The sequence below is a fragment of the Pongo abelii genome, chromosome 5 (genome assembly GCF_028885655.2).
Source record: "Pongo abelii isolate AG06213 chromosome 5, NHGRI_mPonAbe1-v2.0_pri, whole genome shotgun sequence".
Lineage (NCBI taxonomy): Eukaryota > Metazoa > Chordata > Mammalia > Primates > Hominidae > Pongo > Pongo abelii.
The window spans coordinates 126,634,041-126,657,172 of NC_071990.2; the positions used below are offsets into that span (position 1 = coordinate 126,634,041).

Here is a 23,132-nt window from a genome sequence, read left to right on the forward strand (position 1 = left end):
TAGACTTCAACCAATCTCATAACCCCATTCTCCCACACAGCCAACATATTTTTTGTGTGCTTACCAAGTGCTGGCAAGAGGAAGACTTCTTTTGGTAGGAAACGTAAAATAAGCCAGTAGTGTCCAAAAAGCTTACATCTTGGACAAATTCAGCATTTTAAAAGAGGAATCTCTTGGCCAGCTGTGGTGGCTCATGCCTATAATCCCAGCACTTTGGGAGGCCGAGGTGGGGGGATCATCAGAGGTCAGGAGTTTGAGACCAGCCTGGCCAACATGGAGAAACCCTGTCTCTACTAAAAATACAAAACTTAGTCAGGCATGGTGGCACGCGCCTATAATCCCAGCTACTTGGGAAGCTGAGGCACAAGAATTGCTTGAATCCAGGAGGCGGAGGTTGCAGTGAGCCAAGATCGTGCCACTGCACTCCAGCCTAGGCAACAGGGTGAGACGCCATCTCAAAAAAATAAATAAATAAAATAAAATGGAATCTTTTAACATAACTTGATCTTTAATTTATTGTTGTGGTCATGCAATATGTATCTTTTTTAAAGTTCGTCAAGTGTGAGGCCAATATCACCTCTGATCTTGTGCAGTGGTTCATGCATAGAAGGAATGTAATTAATATTATAATTAGCTTGAGTTATTTTATATTTTAAGCAAACATTTATATTTGTAAATGCCAAAAGTAGAATATGCTCTTTTTTTTTTTTACAAACCTTGTCAATAAATAAAGAAGTAATCTTTTGTTTCAGATATTTATTCTCATTGGTCTTATTACCAGACACCTTTTCTGAAGTCTTTACACATCTGGTTTTTTTTTTTCTCTCTCTCTCTTTAAATACACTTGCCCAATAATTCTGTGCCACTATCATCCCACTCCCACTTTAATTTCACTAAACTGCATTTTATGTTTAGTATTTCATAATGTGTCTTGCCTTTTGAAAAGGATAAAGTTTTGGCATTAGTACTGTAAATTTGTGATTATATAACAATCAAGTACTGCCAATGTCCCTGAGATAAGATGACTTAAGAGAAATAGGCATTAATAGGAATAGGAAAAATACCAGACAGCATTATCAAGTAAATAAAGCCTATTTTCATGCTCTCTCAATCTCTCCTTTGGCTCTTTCCTCTTCCTCTGGTCTGTGCAGTCCCCAAGAACACACAGTGCCCTCAAGCTAACAGTGTCTTACACTTGCAAAGAAGTGCCTTAGGCTCTGGGCCTCTCTCTCTCTCTCTCAGCTCCTTCCTGAAGACCTTAACTCTTTCTGGACTGAGCTAGCTAATGTGTTCATAACCATAATATCTTATTGTTTTGCCCCTCTCAGACAGTATCTGCATTTTAATCTTGGGTCTCTTAGTCAAAGGCAGGAGTAGCCCAGAGAGGCAGGCCTTGAAGCCTCGTGCACATGAGACCAAATGTGGTTACTCCTAAATAACATACTGATGATGCCTAGTTTATGAAAATATTTTTCCTTCTGGGTTGCAGTTAGAAATTTTATGTAATCTAGCAGATAAAACAGAAAAACAAATTTTATAAATTTCATACTGAAGCTAATTCATTAGCTAATTCAGACTAGTTAGTTCACTTTTTTACATTTTTCTTTAGATAAATTTATATAACATAAACTTATCCATTTTAAAGTGACCAATTCAGTGGCATTTAGTGCACTCACGATGTTGCATTGTGTAACCACCACATCTGAAAGGAAACTTGTACTCATTAAGCAGTTGCTTCCATTTCCCACTCCCCAGCCCCTGGCAGCCGCCAGTCTTCATTCTCTCTGTATGGGCTTACCTATTCTTGATATTTCATATAAATGGAATCATACGATATGTGACCTTTTGTGTCTGGCTTCTTTCACTTAGCCTGATGTTTTTGAGGTTCATCCATGTTGTAGCATGTTTTAGTACTTCATTGTTTTTATGGCTGAATAATATTCCATTTTATTTATCTACTACAATTTGTTTATCCATTCACCTCTTGATGGACATTTGGGCTGTAGTCACCTTTGGTCTATTGTGAATAGTGCTGCTATGAACATGCATTTCTATGTATTTGTTTGAGTACCTGTTCTCAATTCTTTGGGGTATATACCTAACAGTGGAATTGCTGAGTCCTGGGGAAATTAATTCTGTGTTTAACTTTCTGAGGAACTGTGCGACTGTTTTCCACAGTGGTGGAACTATTTTGCATTCCTACCAGTAATGTACAAAGGTTCCAATGCCTCCACATCTTTGTCAACACTTGTTATTTTCCTGTTAATTCATATTTAAATAATCAAGTTTAAATATCTAATATTGGGCATAAATATTCATCCTACAAGGAGATCTTCTAGAGAGTCAAGAAACCAGAGAACTAGACCATTAATTTGCAATGCAGAAATAATTATTTAAAATTAAAAAGAAAAGATATATTAAATACTTTAATTCATTAACGTGATTTACTTGCACTTCATCTCATTCCAAATTGGATGTGGCTTACAGAAGTACTTACAATTTAGAGTTTCCATACTACTTGTATCAGAATATCTGAGGATGCTTACTAAATAACATAAGTAGTCTGGCTCCACGAAATCTAAGGCCTTGAACTCTCAGGGCATTAAAAGGCAGCAGATGCCTGGGAATCTGCATTTTAAATATGCTCTCTTATTTAAACTGAAGTTGAGAACCACTGAGATAACTAGACCAAATGATCTCAACCAGATAAACAATTGAAGTTCATCAGCAGCAGCCTTTAAGGTATTTGTAATTAAAGACCTCATTGTGGCAGGACTCTTGGTTCTGTACAAAGAGAGGTTGTTGGCCTTTTGGAACCTTACAAGTTAATGTAATTAAAGATTGTCTGTTTTTCCAACTTTTGGGATTAGTTTTTGGCATATATTTAGCTCTCTGATAAATATTCTGAATGTTTTGAGAAGTGTGAGTCTTTATATTGCATTGAAATGGTTAGAATTTTATTATAGAATCTGAGAATACACCCAACTTAAATAGCTCACTTCATATCTTCATTATTAGAGGTCTCTTCCCCATATGTGTCTTTGAAAGAGGTCTCTTCCCCATATGTGTCTTTGAAAAATAATTAAAATAATTTTTAAATTATTAAGTGTGGGACCTTTATATTTCTTTTTCTTTAGAATGATTTTTATTAAATTGGTCACTTTAATGTTTCTATCACTTTTGGGAGATCAAGATTTTATTAAAAATTTAATGGTAGCTCTGAATCCTTTACTCAGTCCCCACCTCCAGATAACAAATGAATAATCCACAGCCCCTCGTGGTTTTTAATACACTTATGGGGCTCCATGGCTATGAGGTTGAGAATATTAAGGTGTTCAAGCCTCTTTCTCCTTGTGTACATCTGTAGTTTATTTCAGCAAGTTAAAATTTTCCCCTTATTTTTTTACACAGTGGAAAATACTGTAACACTCAATATACCCCCCCGAAAAAAACCCAGACTCCCAGTAATTTCAGTCACTCTAAATGAAAGAAAGCAGAAATGGCCTTTTTAATAGAGAATAAAAGGCTGACATGAACCCCAAGCATTTTCTGTGGTAAAAGAGCAAGAGATACAACCATGAGAAATATTGGGCAGCAGATTAAATGGAGGAGGACACATTGACAAAGATGAAAAAGAGAAATATGACATGATAACAAAAGAATAGAAGGGCTTAATTTTAAAATAACAGTGTATTCTCATTTAATGGAGAGACTAAAAGCATTATTCTCTTTGGTGGTCCCTAAATATACTCCTTTTACAGCAATCAGTGTATGTATGCACACTGAAGACTCTTGCTCATCGAGGAAAGACAGGGTTCTATTGATTATACTATGTTTGTAGAATATGTAATTCACTTTAGATTTTAAAAAGATGTCCATGTACATATAAAAAATGTTCCGTGAACATAAAGAAATGGATGATGTTAAATTGCCAGGACATTTTGCTGATATTAAAAACCCCAAGATACTGCTACTTCTTACTGTGGTATTTAAGATGCTTGTGATTCAGTATTTCTGCTTGTTTTGCTTACGTGATTATTTGTGTATATAAAGGTTCACAAAACCATTTCTGTCTGTTCACTATTGGGGCTAGTGAAAGACTGGGGGTTTTATTGCATGTTTTGTTTCTGCAAAGGCAGATGCCCTTCTTGAGTTGCTTTCCTAGGAGCTGTGACTCTGGTGATCCAAGGAATGCATTTGCAAGATGACTGACAGCCTGACAGGGTTGGCGTGATGCAGCTTGTGGTCCGAACTAGAGTGACACTTTACATGCAAATGAGCCACAGTTGCTCCTTTTTAAAAAAATTTAGTAAGAAATCTACTAAAGTGACAGACTTTTATTATCTCCATGCATGTGGGATACTAAGGTACTTCTAATGATTCTTTCCTGGCTTAACAAGGAAACGTCACAAAATTTGTTTTGTGTTTTTCAGAAAACAAAGATGTAAATGTAAGCACTGATACCAGAGCAGTATATTATAGAGTATGACAACTAATTAAAATCAAAGACTTTGTGATTTATTCAGATTTATTTTCACAGGATAGAACAGCACTGTCCAAAATCTGAGTACTTTACAGAGCTCTTTTGTTAGAAATTGCATTTACAAGAGCAATTTTATAGTGCTGAAGAGATCTGCTTTTCTGTAGCACAGGGGAAAGAGGAAATATGTCCATGCGAAGCCTTGTACGTGAATGTTCATAGCAGCTTTATTTGCATTAGCCTAACCTAAATGCCCTTCAACAGGCAAATAAACAACACACCATGGCATATCCATTCAATGGAATACTACTCTGCAAAAGAAGGGGAAGAACCATTGATAATGCAGCAACATAAATGAACGTAAAATAACCATCTGCAAAGCCAAGCAAAAATGAGTATATACTCTATGATTCAATTTGTATAAAATTCTAGTAAATATCTGCAAACTAAACCCTAGGGAAAGAAAGTAAGTCAGTGGCTCTCTGGTGAGAGTGGATTGGGGGAAAGGAAAGAAGAGGGAGATAGGAAGAACAAGAAGCAAGTAAAAGGTGATGAATATGTTCACTTCCTTGATTCTGATAATGGCTTCACGGGTAGATACATATGTTAAATCTTACAAATTATACATATACACTTTAAATGTCTGCAGCTTATTGTATGACAGTTACAGGTCAATAAAACTGTTAAAAAGAAAAATCAACACAAATCACTCTTTTACATACATCCTCTAATCCCTTGTTCCTTCCTTTCTTAAGGCATTAGCTTGGCAAAACCCCATTGTGTGCCAATTCCATTCCTGCGCCAATGCAACTGTGTGTGGTTGGCAAAAAATAAACTACATTGAGGCCAGGCGTGGTGGCTCACGTCTGTAATCCCAACACTTTGGGAGGCCAAGACAGGAGAATCCCTTGAGGCCAAGAGTTTGAGACCAGCCTGGTCAACATAGTGAGACACTGTGTCTTTAAAATAAATAAAGTGACACTTGAGAAGAAGTTATATAAAATAAGGGTACAGTAGAAAACCAATTTTTGTTCAAAAATTATGTCTATATACAACTTATAGAAAGAACATTTGGAAGTTTAGAAACCAAAAAATAAGCAGTGGCTATTTCCTAGCAGGATACAGGTGATTTTTATTTTCTTGTTTATATTTTTCTGTACAGTCTGACTTTTTTTTTTTAACAAGCAGCATAGATTACTTCTATAATCATTAAAATGAAAAATTCTGTTTCTACTTTGAGATATTAGACTATCATCTGTATGGGGTGTGTTTGGCAAACCTACACGTGGGATTGTATAAATAGGAGGGTCAGAGGCTGCTTTGGAATACCCAGAGCTTCTGTAAGTATCCTTTTTTGCTGGTCTGACATTTCCCCCCACCATTTCCTCTCCTCCTTGTAGCTAGAAGACGAAATTACAACACTACGACAAGTTTTGTCAGCGAAAGAAAGGCATCTAGTTGAGATAAAACAAAAACTCGGCATGAACCTGATGAATGAATTAAAACAGAACTTCAGCAAAAGCTGGCATGACATGCAGACTACCACTGCGTAAGTATCATATGAACAGTGTCTTATTAACTCAGCCTGCTGGCTCCTCATTCTGTTGTGTTTTGTTTCATTTTTCCTACAAGGATGATTTGGTGCATGAAGCTAGGAAAAAAAAATACTTTCTCTAAAAGCAAAGCAAAGAAATGTGAATAATCATTAAGTATGTTGCATGTGAAGCAGATTCTATAAAGTAGCTTCATGAAATAAAACTCTGTTCACTGAAACTCTATTTTCACTCAGACTACTTTCATTAGGTTTTATTGTTTAAATGTTTTTCTCTTTGTATTTTTAAACATTTGTCAAATATACTTTTTTTAAAAACTTTTTCTCATAAAAACTATAAATGGGAAGGTGTTTTCTCCTCAGCACACTTGACACTCACTATGTATGTCTTCCAAAAGTGGTTGGCAGTTTGATTTACAAAGAAAACCTTGTACTTCTCATCTTTTGTTTTGCACTTTCCATTCTCACTATTCTAGGGAATTTTTAGAGCTGGGTTTAGACCAGTTTTAGCACTGGGTTTAGATTACAGTTTTGGCCCTGTAATCCCAGCACTTTGGGAAGCCGAGGCAGGTGGATCACAAGGTCAGGAGATCAAGACCATCCTGGCTAACATGGTGAAACCTCGTCTCTACTAAAAAATACAAAAATCAGTTGGATGTGGTGGCATGCCCCTGTAATCCCAGCTACTCGGGAGGCTGAAGCAGGGGAATCGCTTGAACCCAGGAGGCAGAGGTTGCAATGAGTCGAGATGGCACCACTGCACTCCAGCCTGGCGACAGAGGGAGACTCTGTCTCAAAAGAAAAATCAAGAAGAAACGGTTTTTACTGTGCCATTATCATCCTGTCTTGTGTTAGGTAAGGTACAGAATAATCTCGATTATTCTACAATCACAGTTTTTTTATTAGCTTATTCTTAAGTTGCATGAAATATTTAATGATGATGGTGCTTTTCTAATGTTGCAAAGTATTTTACCTGCCAGGGGGTCTTGTACCAAAGGGGAGTACTCCACATATGTGATGTGCTTTTTCTTCTTTTTGTGTATTGGGGGTTAGGGGCTGGTGAGGAAATCACAGAGGCTTTATCCCTAGCCCTAACTTTAGTCCCAAATTTCACCATTAAGAAATTGTCTTTGGGTTATGCATTTTCTTCTCTACTATCACACTTTGGAAGGTAAAGATATTGCATTCCTAATACCTAAGTGGCAGTCAATTTTTCTGTGTTTCTCCTAGGCATAGAGAGACCTGATGGTAGGAGGAGGTACCAATAATTGACAGCAATTATTTCAGTTTTGCCAGCAGCCAACTTTGCCTGCTGGTTCCTAAGAATTAAGATGTAAGACTTTTTGCTCCTATGAGAAGATGTCCTTTGTATGAGGAATTGGGTCTAAAACGAGCATGACATCTCCCCAACTTCCTTAGTTTCCATAAGAATGAGAATGTTTTTCTCCCTCTAATATGGCCTAGCAGTCCTATTGGGCTCTATGCTTGTGCACCCTAAGGACTCAACCAGATAGGTTCAGAGCATAGCCCAGAGTCAGGCAGAATGAAGCCAGGGAGCTTGTCAGTTTATCTCCAGAAGCTAACCAACCTTCCCCAAACTAATGATGACAATTACAGGAAAAAATAAGAAACCACACATTGATGTGCAGCAGTTTAAAAGATAAATTGCAACACCATATGAACAATCTCCTGAAAGGGTAACTGGATTTTAGGCATTAAATTAAATAAGCTTATCTGTCAGTAGTTTTGGCCTCTGTCTTTCCACTTTCGTGGCCAATACCGATTAATGGCCCTGACAGTGTGAAGCTGAACAAGCTCTAATTCTCTGCGTTTGGTCACCTCTGTATTTAATCCAGGCCTGAGTGTTTCGTATAACACTGGTCTGAACTTCCCTGCGGGGTATAAGTACCAGGAAGACCTTCCTGCATGGCCTTCCTAATCACATTGCATAGGTAAACTAACCAAATGGAAGAGGGGGCAATGCTGGCAGTTTTGTTGCTGAAGGAGAGAGGTGCCTGGCAGGGAGGTGGGAATGTCTGAGCAGAGGGAGTGTCAAATTTGTGCTAGGTCTGCTAGGGGAAGGGAGGGGAGAGACTCATATTCCTCCTGGGACTGGAAATAGAGCTGGCAAGTTCAAGGAAGGCTTCTAGCCTCTTCCCACAGGGGATAATGTCTAATTTGTGTTTTTTCCATGTTTGAAAAACTAATAGGTTTTATAGCCAGGTAGTCTACTTAATGTAAAGCATTTTGCTGGATGAATAGCCTAGATTTATTCCCGGGGTTATGGAGTTTAGAGTCTAGTTAGGAAGACAGAGTTTGAGTTTTGTTGTTGTTGTTGTTTGTTTGTTTGTTTATTCGACAAAATCATGGACAAGGGGGATAGAAAGGATTTGGAGAACAGATCAACAGTGGTTTGCAGGTGGATGATGAAGGAAATAGGACCAAGTGTGATGTCTAGGCCTTTGACTTGGGCTACTGAGTGAGTGTTGGAACTGTTTACGAGCATTGTGGTTAGGCTCATGGTTGCTTGGGTTGAAATCTAGGCCTTGCTGCATTCATGAAATGAGATCATCTTAATACCGATCCCATAGGTAGTGAAGATTCAGTAAGTTAATGTTCGTAAAGCCTGCAGGACAGCATCTGACACTTTGTAGGCATGAAATGATTATTTGCTGCTGTGAGAAAGATTGAGAAACAAGTCTGGAGGAGAGGCCCAATAATTCGTTTTGGCTCCGTAAAGTCTGAAATGCCCAATAGATAAACAGATTTATAGACTGAGAGGACAACTCAGTGGAAAAGTTTAAGGCAGAGATGGACATTTGGGATTCATCTGCATATAGATAACATCGAAAACTAGATGACTAGATGAGATTTCCCTGGGGATTACTTAATAAATACAAATGGTCATGAACTCACTAACCTTTAGGAATGAAGTGAACTTTCCTTTGTAGGGAAGAACCAGTCCCTCTCTTTAGGAAGAGGCATAAGTCTATCAACCGTATAATTTGGGGAAAGGGTCTGTCTCCAACCCTTTCTTCTTGGTTGCTGAGGGAAGGCAGTGGATCTTAATCATATGTTCGGAGGAGCGATAAAATCTGTATCCCTCTGAATTAATTAAACCCCTGCTCTTAGTGCTGTTTATGATACCCATTCCAGGACAAAATCTACACCTCATATGACGAAAAATTTGATGTGAAGAAATGATGAGCTATGATCAGGTTAGGTTAGGTAGAATTAGATTTCAAAGCACTAAAAAAAATTTTTAGCTGTCAGAGGATGTGTGTGATTCCCAGAGGCAATACTTTGCATACTGATTAAGCAATCATGACCTATTTAGTTTGATTTATAATGAAAAGAAAATCTATGGTATGTTAATGAAAGATCTTGGCATATTTCAGTCTGCAGTAGGATTCAAATTGAAATAGGCCTTGATAAGTAGGAATAATTACACAGCAGACTGAAATTATCTCCTTTACAGAAAGATTCCAGGAATACAGGAACAGGTCAAGGGATCATCGGTATCCAGGGTTTCTTGTTGCTGTTGTTCTTGTCATAGTTTTTTACTTGCCTAGATTTGTATCTAAGAACATACAAAAAGTCCTCCCCATTTTTTGGTTTTCTGCTGCCTTTTTATGTTGTCTTTAGACTTCAAGGAGACATGGGAGAGGTGGGTGACTTTGGGGTAAAGGAGGAGAAATCGAATCTCTTCTGTAGGCAGAAGTAGAATCAGGAAATGCAACTTTACGGTGGGCTATTCAAAGCAGTGGGCTTCATTTATCCAACAAGTATTCTGCTTTGCTAACCCATGAAATATGAAATCCCCCCACTAGTAAATCCCTCTGAATTGTGCCACAATCTAAATGGTAAGTCGACAGAGGGCAGAGGTTTTGGAAAGGAATTTAAACTATTCCATCTTTTTGAAAACTTAATAACTTTATTCTATATAAAGAGGACGAAAAGCCTCACATTCAGCATTTTCAAAACGCACAGTCCTCAAGAATTTAAGGTTAGTTTATGATTTATTTACTCTTTGATTTTGTGCTTCTAAGACTTCCAGGCCATTATGGTCAGGAATTCTTATTATCTCTTTTTATGAGGGAGCCTGGTTGTAGCACTATTGAGTTCAGGAGTGCCAGTGAAGATTAAAGACCTAATTTTAAAAGATGTACATACCCAATCTCTCACATGGTTGTTCATTCTTTTTACCTTCAGGCTTTCATCTTATTACACAAGGCAGGAAGTAGATTCTTTTCTTCTAGATTCAAGTGGTAAATTTATGTTTTGATAACATATTTAGGGAGCCTTTGGAATAAAATAATCTTAAATGATTTTTTTGTATCTTTGGTGAAATGCTGCATATGCAACCATTAAAGGAACACTGTCTTTTAAATCTCATAAGAGGAAATATATTCGTGATATAAAATATCTTCTTCTAAAAAGATGAATTTTTTATTTCTTCTAGTTGTATGTAGAAAAATGCTTTATTTAAGTCAAAACAATTTAGAAAACAACATGCTTTCTCCTTTTGATTATTAACACCGATGTTCAAATTAGTGAAACATGTTAAGTGGACTTTGCATGAAAAGTCAACAGAATGCTTTTTATTTGGCTTGCAGAGACCCTTGCCTCACACTACTGAATATCCCCTGTTGGCGTGCTGGCCAAACAGCTAACCTGTCCTTGCCAATAAATGCTATCCATTCCAGCCAAATTGAGTTTCTGAAAAGTAAAGCCCACTTTCCTGTTGACTTTCATTGAAAAACAGGAAGTTTACATGTACTCAACACCAAACATCTCTCAGTAAGCAGTCTTAAATGACTTCATGCATATCAGGTGCTCTATAAACATTAGCTGCCATTGCTTTAAAAAACATTAGCTGCTATTGCCATTGCTGCCAAAGAAAGGCAAATGTTTAACTATGAAAGTAACGGCAGCTAATGTTCAGCCCTAGACCAGATTTGAGCCTTGTTGGGAAGTGCAGGTCCTACAGCGGTGTTGTCTGCTAGAATGGCTTTAGAACACACAAGGGCAAATTTCTCTTCACTCACCTGAAAGCTTCAGTTGTTCTCTTGAGTTAGAAGCTTCACATTGGAAACTCCTGATTCTGCTCCTGTAGCTGAAATGAGGACAGGCACAGAACACAGACTTGAAGCATATACTTTCAACATTTCTGCCACCTAATGCAAAACTGACGGCACCTCAAAGATATCTTACACATTCCTGCTTTTACTTAAGGAAAACATATTGTTCCTCTGCTCTATCAATTATGTAAGTCAGCAATGGTGAACCTATATTTAGCTTAAAGTAAGAGAGCTAGCAATCTGAAATGCTAAATACTATTTCTATTTAAGTTCAAGATTGTCAAGTCAATCAAGGTATTAGTATTTAAGTTGTTTTTCATTATTTGAATATTATTGCACATAGTTTTATATGACAGGGTTGAAAAACAATCTTAAGTATTAAAAATGTGCCAGATTCCATGGCATAATAAAGGGAGTAAAATGCAATACATCATCGAGTGCCATGGCTCACACCTACAATCCTAGCCCTTCAGGAGGCCGAGGTGAGAGAATTGCTTGAGCTCACGAGTTCAAGATCAGCCTGGACAGCGTGGTGAAACTCCGTCTTTACAAAAAATGCAAAACATCAGCCAAATATGGTGGTGAGCACCTGTAGTCCCGGCTACTTAGGGGGCTGAGGTGGGAGGATTGCTTGAGCCCAGGAGATGGCTCAAGCAATGAGCAATGAGCCATGTTCACTCCACTGCACTCCAGCCTGGGTGACCAAGTGATACCCTGTCTACAAATAATAATAATAATAATAAAACACCAACTTCTTTTGGCTGCTAGGAGGGTTTTCTTTTCCCCAAGACTGAGGCTCCTAGCTTCTGGATGGGGATCTATCTTACTCATGCAATTTTAAGATCAAGTTCAATCAGGATGCAGCATAAGGTTACAGGGCCTGTGCAATACATAACTCCTGAGGCACCATTTGCTTAGACCAGGCATGTCCAATATCTGGGCCTCCCTGGGCCACACTGGAAGAAGAATTGTCTTGGGCCACACATAAAATACACTAAGGAGAGCTGATGAGCTAAAAAGAAAAAAAAAAGTTGCAAAAAAAAAAAAAACTCATAATGATTTAAGAAAGTTTATGAGTTTGTGTTGCGCTGCATTCAGAGCTGTCCTGGGCCACATGTGACCCATAGGCCGCGGGTTGGACAAGCTTGGCCTAGGCTCTAGTGTGAGTGGTGCTCCTTGGTGCTTTTAAGTACTTGGAGCCCAATGGCCTGTTTCTCATGGGGTCTCTGATTACTTTGTTCTTGAAAATCATTTCCTGACATAGAACCCTTTCTCACTGTTTACCCTTTTGAAATCTCTTTCGATTGTTGATTTCCAAGTAATGTATATAAAATAGCAACTAACCGTTTTCAAGAAATGTGATGGTTAGCTGGGCTCAGTGGTGCTTGCCTATAATCCCAGCTGCTGGGGAGGCTAAGGCAGAAGGATTGCCAGAGTCTAGGAATTCGAGGCCAGCTTGGATAATATAGTGAGATCCCAAGTCTATATATATATATAAAAGGAATATGATGCTTAGCCTAGGGAAGAGGTGTAAAAATGTGGGGAAAAAATGTGCATTTTAGCATTCCTGAAATACAGTATTATTTCTCTCTCTGAACACTGGTGCTATAGAAAGCTGACCCAACTCACCTTTAAATGTCTATCATCTTCAAGGCAACAAGACATTTTAATGGAAAGCAGGCACCCTGGACTAGGCCCTAGACTTACCTGTGTCACTAAGAGTCACATAACTCTTTTGGGCCTCAGTTTCATCATCTGTAATCTGAAGGGATTTAGCTCCAGTGCCCTTCAGATTTAACATTAAATAATTCTTGGAAATAAGGAGTCCTAAAATCTTTAACACTGAATTAAACTAGGTGTATAGCTGAATTTTAACTATAAAATTTCACATAGAAATAGACTTGCATTTTTCATGATGGAGACATAAATAATATTAATACCACACTAAAGTAATCAGATCACTGCATATGCTCACCTGCCATTTTGCTATAGAAATGTGTTTAAAACACAATGTAGCTATCACCTATTTTCAATATATACTTCTCTCTAGCTAGCTATATTTAAATTATGCATTAAATTCGGAATGTCACACACACAGAAACAAGTGTTTAAAAAATTATATCTTAATTCAGAACATTCTCAAATATATAAAGTTAGACTACATGGAAAAGCTTAAAAGAAAATTAAATATTGGGTCTAATTGTAAGAATTCTTGAAGAAATGTGGAACCAACACAAGAATGAATTCTCTAACTAGTAGCCAGTCCCAACTTCATGCAAAAGCCACAGATACTGCAGAAAATTTATTTACTTTTCCCTTGAGTCACCTTTCAGGCCACACAGAGTCAGCGGCAGGTGATTGCTCAATAGACTTTCTTCCTTTCCTCCACCCTTCCCTGGTTTCCTTTTTACCCTTATCACTCTCTTCTCCCTAGGGGTCAGTCCATTCTGCAGGCACCAAGTGGCCAAGGCCCCAGGGACCTCTGGCCTTGATTGGACAGAAAGAGGTTGCTTTTACAGTCTTCTCAAGGGTGCAGGCTTAAGTCTTTTTAATTCTTCAAAATGGGACATTTAAAATACAGCACAACCCTTTTCGTGCCATATTTGATAGCATCACAAAGCAGAACAGCTAGAGCAGAGGCCCGAAGGTAGGAGGGGGCCTGGTATGTTCCAGGGACAGTGAGGAGGCTGGAAGGTCTGGAGCAGAGTGAAGGAGTAAGAAGAAATGAGAGGGGACCAGACTGTGTAGGGCCATCAGAAGGCCCACCAGGTGGACTTTGGCTTTTCACCATGAGTATTATGAGGAGATAGTACAAGGTTTTGAGCAGAGACATGCTCCAATTTAATGCTTTAATGGGTCCCTCTGGCTGCGGTGTTGAAAAGGGACTGTAGAAGGATAAGGTGGAAGTATGGAGTTTAGTTAGGAGGTGATTGCAAGAGCCCCGGTGAGTGATGATGGTGGCTTGAACTAAGGTGGAGAGTAGTGGAAGCAATGAGAAAATAGACTCCACATCTATTTTGAAAGTTGAAATGAACCAACAGGGTTTTCCTGATGAATTTGATTTGGAGAATGAAAGAAATAGAAAGGTTAAAGATGATGCTAGTCTCCTATTTTGGGCATTCAATAGATTGTTCTATTTCCTTACCAAAACACGTAAGTTTTTGCACAGGAAAAAAAGTTTTTCTTGATGTTTTTCAGAATTGTGATGTCAGTAGAGTCCTGGATTGAGCCTAATTCTGAATCACAGTCCATAGTGTAATAATGTTTCATCAGCATATAATACTGTACTTTCCTCACTTCCAACTCCTTTGTTTATTTATTTATTTATTTATTTATTTATTTATTTATTTATGGCACAATTTCAGGTCACTGCAGCCGCTGCCTCCTGGGTTCAAGCAATTCTCCTGCCTCAGCCTCCCGAGTTGCTGGGATCACAGGCATGTGCCACCCAGCCCTGATTTTGTTTTATTTTGTTTTGTTTTGTTTTGTTTTTTTAGTAGAGACAGGGTTTCACCATGTTTGCCAGGCTAATCTCTAACTCCTGACCTCAGGTGATCCACCCTCCTCAGCCTCCCAAAGTGCTGAGATTGCCCGCATGAGCCACGACGCCCAGCCTTGAACTCCATTTTTAATGCCCTTTTCACAGATTTGATTTCATTACCCAGTTATTACTTACTGAAACCTTCGTCAGCATCCTAAAAATATAACTGTGGTAGGAAGTCCAGATTTTTCTTTATTTATTTGTAAATAAATCATTTTGTTTTTAAGGCCAAAACTACTACATTTAAATCTTGCTTTCTGAGTCTAGTTAATCCAAGTGTTCAAGACACTGCTTTGGAAAACTATTTAGTAGCAGGCTTCTTCTGAAGAATTCTTAGCACATGACATTTCAAGATCACACCTCACTAAAATCTTCTAATGATGATTGGTATTTTTATTTCTAGTCTTTAACATTTTTAGTATTTTTAACTGTCTTATCACTAATGACAATTTAGATAATAATTTTTTATCTTTTTAAATGTTATTTCAATAGTTTTTGGGAAACAGGTGGCTTTTGGTTACATGGATAAGTTTTCAGGGGTGATGTCTGAGATTTTGATGCACCCATCACCCAAGCAGTGTACATTGTACCCAAGGTGTGGTCTTTTATCCCTCACCCCCCTCGAACCCTTCCCCCCGAGTCCCCAAAGTCCATTATATCGTTCTTATGCCTTTGGATCCTCACAGCTTAGTTCCCACTTATAAATGAGAACATACAATGTTTGGTTTTCCATTCCTGAGTTACTTCACTTAGAATAATGGTCTCCAACTCCATCCAGATTGCTGCAAATGCCATTATTTCATTCCCTTTTATGGCTGAGTAGTATTCCACGGTATATATGAATATATATTAACTAGACTCAGAAAGCAAGATTTAAAAGCAAGATTTAAATGTAGTAGTTTTGGCCTTAAAAACAAGAGGACTTGTTTACAAATAAAGAAAAATCTGGACTTCCTACCACAGTTATATTTTATATATATATGTATATATAATATATCAGATATATATTATATATATATCACATTTTCTTTATCCACTCATCAGTTGATGGGCACGTAAGCTGGTTCCATATTTTTGCAGTTGCAAATTGTGCTGCTATAAATATGCATGTGTAAGTGTCTTTTTCATATAATGACGTCTTTCCCTTTGGGTAGATACCCAGTAGTGCGATTGCTGGATTGAATGGTAGTTATGCTTTTAGTTCTTTAAGGAATCTTCATACTGTTTTCTGTAGTGGTTGTAGTACTTTACATTCCCACCAGCAGTGTAAAAGTATTCACTTTTCACCACATCAATGCCAATGTCTATTATTTTTTGATTTTTAAATTATGGTCATTTTTGCAGGAGTAAGGTGGTATTTCATTGTAGTTTCAATTTGCATTTCTCTGATAATTAGTGATGTTGGGCATTTTTTCACATTTGTTGGCCATTTGTATATCTTCTTTTGAGAATTGTGTGTTCATGTCTGTATTAGTCTGTTATCATGCTGCTGATAAAGACATACCCAAGACTGGGTAATTTATAAAGAAAAAGAGGTTTAATGGATTCACAGTTCCACCTGGCTGGGAATGCCTCACAATTATGGCAGAAGGTGGAAAGCACATCTTACATGGCAGCAGGAAAGAGAGAATGAGAGCCAAGCAACAGGGGAACCCCTTATAAAACCATCAGATCTCATGAGACTTATTTACTACCACAAAAATAGTATGTGGGAAACCATCCCCATGATTCAATTATCTCCCACCAGGTCCCTCCCACAACATGTAGAACTTATGGGAGCTACAATTCCAGATGAGATTTGGGTGGGGACCCAGGCAAACCATATCAATGTCCTTTACCCACTTTTTGATGGGGTTGTTTTGTTCTTGCTGATTTGTTTGAGTTTTGAGTTTCTTGTAGGTTCTGGATATTAGTCCTTTGTCAGATGCATAGTTTGCAAAGATTTTCTCCCACTCTGGTTTGTCTATTTGCTGATTATTTCTTCTGCTGTGCAGAAGCTTTTTAGTTTAATTAGGTCCCATATGTTTATTTATGTTGCATTTGCTTTTGTGTTCTTGGTCATGAACTCTTTGCCTAAGCCAAAGTCTAGAAGAGTTTTTCTGATGTTATCTTCTAGAATTTTTACAGTTTCAGGTCTTAGATTTAAGTCTCAAATTCATCTTGAGTTGATTTTTGTATAAGGTGAGAGATGAGGATCCAGTTTCGTTCTTCTACATGTGACTTTCCAATTACCCAGCACCATTTGTTGAATAGGGAGTCCTTTCCCCACTTTATGTTTTTGTTTGCTTTGCCAAAGATCACTTTACTGTAAGTATTGGCTTCCTTTCTGGATTCTCTGTTCTCTTCCATTGTTCTACGAGCCTATTTTTATACCAGTACCATGCTATTTTGGTAACTACAGCCTTGTAGTATAGTTTGAAGTCTCGTAATATGATACCTCCAGATTTGTTCTTTTTGCTTAGTATTGCTTTGGCTATGTGGGCTTTTTTGGGGGTTCCATGTGAATTTCAGAATTGTTTTTTCTAGTTCAGTGAAGAGTGATAATGATATTTTGACGGGAATTGCATTGAATCTATAGATTGCCATTGGCAGTATGGTCATTTTCACAATACTGATTCTACCCATTCGTGAGCATGGGTTTTCATTTGTGTTTCCATTTGTTTGTGTTATCTTTGGTTTCTTTCAGCAATGTTTTGTCATTTTCCTTGTAAGTATCTTTCACCTACTTGGTTAAGTATATTCCTAAGTATTTTATTTTTTATTTTTTGCAGCTATTGTAAAAGGGATTGAGTTCTTTATTTGATTCTCAGTTTGGTCATTGTTGGTGTACAGCAGTGCTACTGATTTGTGTACATTGATTTTGTATCCTGAAACTTTACTGAATTCATTCATCAGATCTAGTGGCTTTTTTAATGAGTCTTTAGGGTTTTCTAGGTATTCAGTCATATCATCAGTGAACAGCAACAGTTTGACTTCCTCTTTTCCAATTTAGATGCCTTTTATTTCTTTTTCTTGTCTGATTGCTCTGGCTAGGACTTCCAGTACTATATTGAATAGAAGTGGTGAAAGTGGGCATCCTTATCTTGTTCCAGTTCTTGAGGGAATGCTTTCAACTTTTCTCCCATTTAGTATGAGGCTGGCTGTGGGTTTGTCATAGATGGCTTTTATTATCTTGAAGTATGTCTCTTCTATGCTGATTATGCAGAGATCTTTAATCATAAACGGATGCCGTATTTTGTCAAATAACTTTTCTGTGTCTATTGAGATGATCATATGATTTTTGTTTTTAATTCTGTTTATGTAATGTATCACATTTATTGATTTGCATATGTTAAAGCATCCCTGAATCCCTGGTATGAAATCCACTTGATTATGGTGGATTATATTTTTGATATGCTGTTGGATTCAGTTAGCTAGTATTTTGTTGAGGATTTTTATATCTATGTTCATCAGGGATATGTTTTCTTTTCTTGTTATGTCCTTTCCTTGTTTTGGCATTACATTTGGTGATACTGGCTTCGTAGAATGATCTAGGAGGATTTCCTCTTTCTCTGTCTTTTGGAATAGTTCCAGTAGGATTGCTACCAATTCTTCTTTAAATGTCTGATAGAATTAGCTGTGAGTGTATATGGCCCTGGACTTTTTTTTTAATTGTCAATTTTTTTGTTACTGTTTCAATCTCGCTACATATTATTGGTCTGTTCAGAGTTTCTATTTCTTCCTGATTTCATCTAGGAGGGTTGTATTGATATATTTCCAGGAACTTACCCATCTCCTCTAGATTTTCTAGTTTGTGTGCATGAAGGTATTTGTAGTAGCCTTGAATGTTTGTATTTCTGTGGTATCAGTTGTGATATCTCCCATTTCATTTCTAGTTGAGCCTCTTTGGCTTCTCTCTCTTGTTTTCTTGGTTAATCTTGCTAATGGTCTATCAATTTTGTTTATCTTTTTGAAGAACCAGCTTTTTGTTTCATTTAACTTTTACGTCTTTTTTTTGGTCAATTTCATTTAGTTCTGCTCTGATCTTTGTTATTTTTTTTTTCTTCTGCTGGATTTGGGTTTGGTTTGCTTCTGTTTCTCTAGTTCCTTTAGATGTGACATTAGGTTGTCCATTTGGGGTCTTTCAGACTTTTTGATGTAGGCATTTAATGCTATGAAATTTCCTCTTAGCACTGCTTTTATTGTATCCCAGAGGTTTTGATAAGTTGTCTCACTATTATCATTCAGTTCAAAGAATTTTTTAATTTCCATCTTGATTTCATTTGACCAAAGATTATTCAAGAGCAGATTATTTAATATCTACATATTTGTATAGTTTTGAGGCTTCCTTTTGGAGTCAATTTCCAGTTTTATTCCACTGTGCTCTGAGAGGATACTTGATATGAATTCAGTTTTCTTAAATTTATTGAGACTTGTTTTGTGGCCTATCATATGGTCTATCTTAGAGAATGTTTCATGTGCTGATGAAAAGAATGTATACTGCAATTGTTTGGTAGAATGTTCTGTAAATATATGTTAAGTCCATTAGTTCTAGTGTATAGTTTAAGTCCATTGTTTCATTGTTGATTTTCCATCTTGATGACGTGTCTAGTGCTGTCATTGTAGTATTGAAGTCCCTCACTATTATTGCATAGCCATCTATCTCATTTCTCAGGTCTGGTAGTAATTGTTTTATGAATTTTGGAGCTCCAGTATTCAGTGCATACGTATTTAGGACTGTGATATTTTCTTATTGGACTAATCCTTTTATCATTATATAATGTCCCTCTTGGTCTTTTTTTAGTGTTGTTGCTTTAAAGTCTGTTTTGTTTGATATAAGAATAGCTACTCCTGCTCACTTTTAGTTTCCATTTGTGTGGAATATCTTTTTCCACCTCTTTACCTTAAGTTGATGTGATTCCTTTTGTGTTAGGTGAGTCTCTTGAGGACAGCAGATACTTGGTTGGTGGTTTTTAATCCATTTTGCCATCCTGTGTCTTTTAAGTGGAGCATTTAGGCCATTTACATTCAAAGTTAGTATTGAGATGTGAGGTACTGTTCTATTCATTATGCTAGTTGTTGCCTAAATACTGTTTTGTTTTGTTTCATTTTGTTCTTGTTTTATAGGTCCTGTGAGATTTACGCTTTGAGGAAGTTCTATTTTGGTGTATTTCAAGGTTCTGTTTCAAGATTTAGAACTCCCTTGAGCATTTCTTGTCAGGCTGGCTTGGTAGTGGCAATTTCTCTCAGCATTTGTTTTTCTGCAAAAGACTTTCTCTCTCTTTCATTTATGAAGCTTAGTTTTGCTGGATACAAAATTCTTGGCTAATTGTCTGCCAATTATTTTGTTTAAGGAGGCTAACAATGGGACCCTAATCCCTTCGGGCTTGTAAGATTTCTGCTGATAAACCAGCTGTTAATCTGATAGGTTTTCCTTAATAAGTTACCTGATGCTTTTGCCTCACTGCTCTTAAGATTCTTTTCTCTGTCTTGATTTAAGATAACCTGATGACTGTGAGCCTATGTGATGATCTTTTTGTGAATAATTTCACAGGAGTTCTTTGAGCTTCTTGTATTTGGTTGTCTAGATCTCTGGCAAGGCCGGGGAAGTTTTCCCCAATTATTTCCTCACATAAGTCTTCCAAACTAAAATTTTTCTTCTTCCTCAGAAACAGCAATTACTCTTAGGTTTGGCCATTTAACATAATCCCAAATTTCTTGGAGGAGGCTTTGTTCATTTTTTTTCTTTGTCTTTGTTGGATTGTGTTAATTTGAAAGCCTTGTCTTTGACCTCTGAAGTTTTTTTCTACTTGTTCTAGTCTATTGTTGAAACTTTCCACTGCATTCTTTATTTCCCTAAGCAAGTCTTTCATTTCCAGAAGTTACGATTGTTTTTTCCTTATGATATATATTTCTCTGGAAAACTTTTTATTGATGTCCTGTATTTTTTTTTAATTTTCTTTAAGTTAGTTTTCAGCCAACTTACCTTTCTCTTGTATCTCCTTGAGTAGCACAATTCTGAATTCTTTATCTGGCAATTCAGAGATTTCTTCTTGGTTTGGATCCATTCCTGGGGAGTTAGTGTGACCTTTCATGGGTGTTACACAACCCTGGTTTGTTATATTACTAGAATTACTTTTCTGGTTTCTTCTCATTTGGGTAGACTATTTCCTAAAATTGTTCTTGAATTTATTTTTGCTTGAATTTTTTTTTAAACTTAAATTTATTTTTTCCCTCTTAAGGATTAGACTTTAATGTTTATTTTAGCCTAATTTAATTCTTGGTGCTTGTAGGGGTGAAGACTCTGTATGAGATCCTTAGTTACAGAAAGTTTTTTTGTGTGCTGGCTTTCCCTTATGCTGTTTGTAGTCGTTACATTCTTGGTGTGTGGGTGAGTTCACTGCCTCTTATGGAGTTGGAATGGTAGGTATCTCTTGAAGCTTACCTTGTTCTCTCATGGTGTACCCTTTATTTATTTATTTAACTTTTTTCCCACTGTTTTATTTACTGAGTTGATGATTCAGGCTTTAGGCCATTAGGAGGCGTATCCCTGGTTAGGCACTGGTTGTGACTAAGGCAGGTGGGTAGATGTAATACCTGATGGTGGGCTGAGGTCCCAGCCTTGATGAGGTTGGCTGGAGGAGCTCTCAATGAGATGTGCTGAGGTTTTATCAAGGTGAAGAGTGGGAGCTACCTCAGCTCTCCTGCCAGGTCAGCAGAAAATCTACTTACCTCACAGCCTCATTCCTGTCCCAGTGTTCTGGCTATTCAGATCAGACAGGCACCTCTTTTCATCTATGGAAATGTTGATGTTCCAAGTAGGGACGAATTGTGACTTTGCCTCTCATGCAGGCCTGAATCTGGAGTGTGTTCCTCCTGTGGGGCTGCACTCACCCTGGATTGTTCCAGAAAAGCTGTCTATAGGTGCCTCCATTCTTCTGGGGGAAGCCCAACTGTGTCTGCAGTAGAGTGCCAGGAGGAACAAGGACCCCTTCTTTAAGGCCCTACACAATCACAGGGGCTGCCTGCCGTTTGGAGTAGAGGTGCAGACTTTCCCTACTGTGCCCAGCACTGCAATTGTGTCTCTGCTATAAGAAACTTCCCACCACTGGAAAGATTTGGAACTCAAGGCCTGCTGTTCACATTCTTTTGCTCCACAGGGTGATCCTTTGATGTAGTGCTCGCCCCCTTCCCTTAGAAATGGGACATCCTGAGAGCTGGACTGCAGTGATTGTTATTTCTCTTCTTAGTCTAACCACCCAGCGGGACTACCAGGCTCCAGGCTGGTGCTGGCAAATGTCTGCAAAAAGTCCTGTGATATGACCAGTCTTCAGGTCTCCCAGCTGTGGATACCAGTACTTGCTCTGGCGGGGGTGGCAGGGGAGTGAAGTAGACTCTGTGAGAATCCTTGGGTTTAATGTGCGGGCTTTCTCAGATGCTGGTTATGCTAGCAGTGAAGTCGTCATGTGGACAGACTCAGGACCTCTGGTTAGCCAGGATGTTCACAGGCAGCAGTATTAGCTGTTCTTTTCTTCTTCCTGGGATCAGGGTTATTCTGTCATGAGTTGCAGTAATGGCCTGAGTTGGTCTGCCTCCAGCCAGGAGGTGGTATTTTCAAGAAGGCACCAGCTGCAGTAGTAACAGTGGGATTTAAGCTTGCCCTAAATTGTCCAAGGGAGGTATTCTGGTTTCTCAGGTGATAGGTGGGTCCATAAAGCTCTCAAGAGTTTATGTCTTCTGTGTTCTGCCACCAGGGCAGGTAGAGAAATACCATCAAGTGGGGGCAGGGATAGACTCTCCTTGGGCGGGTCAGATTCTCCTTGGGTAGGGCTTGCGGCAGCCACTGTGGGGGTTGGGGGGTGTGGTTCTCAGGCCAATGAGGTTACGTTCCAAAGGGGATTATGGCTGCCTCTGCTGTGTCATATAGTTTATCAGGGAAGTGGGGGATACCTGGTAGCAAAAGGCCTCACCCAGCTCCCACGCAGTTGGCGAGGCCAGTCTCACTCCTGCGGTGCTCTGCTAATAGAGCTGAGTTTCCATCCAGGCAGCCTGCGCACACTGAACTCAGACCTGCCCCAGGCCATAGGCTTCCCTGCTGAGAAAGCAAGCACAGCTTTCAGGCCTCGCCCCTCCCTGTCTGCCCACAGTGTTGGTAGCTCCTGCACTCATATCTGCAGCAGTTTCCGCTCACCACCCAGATTCTGCTTAAGAAAGTTCATGCCCAGTGGCAATTATTATAAAATGCAGTTGGAAGCTTCTTTCACCCCATGACCCCTCCCTAATTCCACTGGCTGCCTTCCTGGAGGCGCTCTGTGAGATACAGTTATATACATTCCCTGGGCTCAAGCTAGAGAGACTGGAAGTGCCTATAAGGCTTTTCCCATTGCTGCTACTATTATATTTCACCCAGATCCCTAAATCCATTCCAGCTCTAAGTTAGGTTAAATCCTTCTCCTGTGATCTGGATTTTCAGATTCCCTAGTGGAGATGTGGGTTCAG

The 23,132-nt window shown here is 38.4% G+C and overlaps 1 protein-coding gene across 10 annotated transcripts in view; it reads left to right on the plus strand.

Annotated features, from left to right (window-relative positions):
- TPD52L1 (TPD52 like 1) overlaps positions 1–23,132 on the plus strand; it is a 109,468-nt gene that overhangs the window by 69,280 nt on the left and 17,056 nt on the right. For all 10 annotated transcript variants that reach the window (XM_002817323.4, XM_002817324.5, XM_009242214.4 and 7 more), the window contains exon 3: positions 5,881–6,029. In XM_002817323.4, the coding sequence (XP_002817369.3) occupies positions 5,881–6,029 (149 nt within the window). The remainder of the gene's footprint in view (positions 1–5,880; positions 6,030–23,132) is intronic.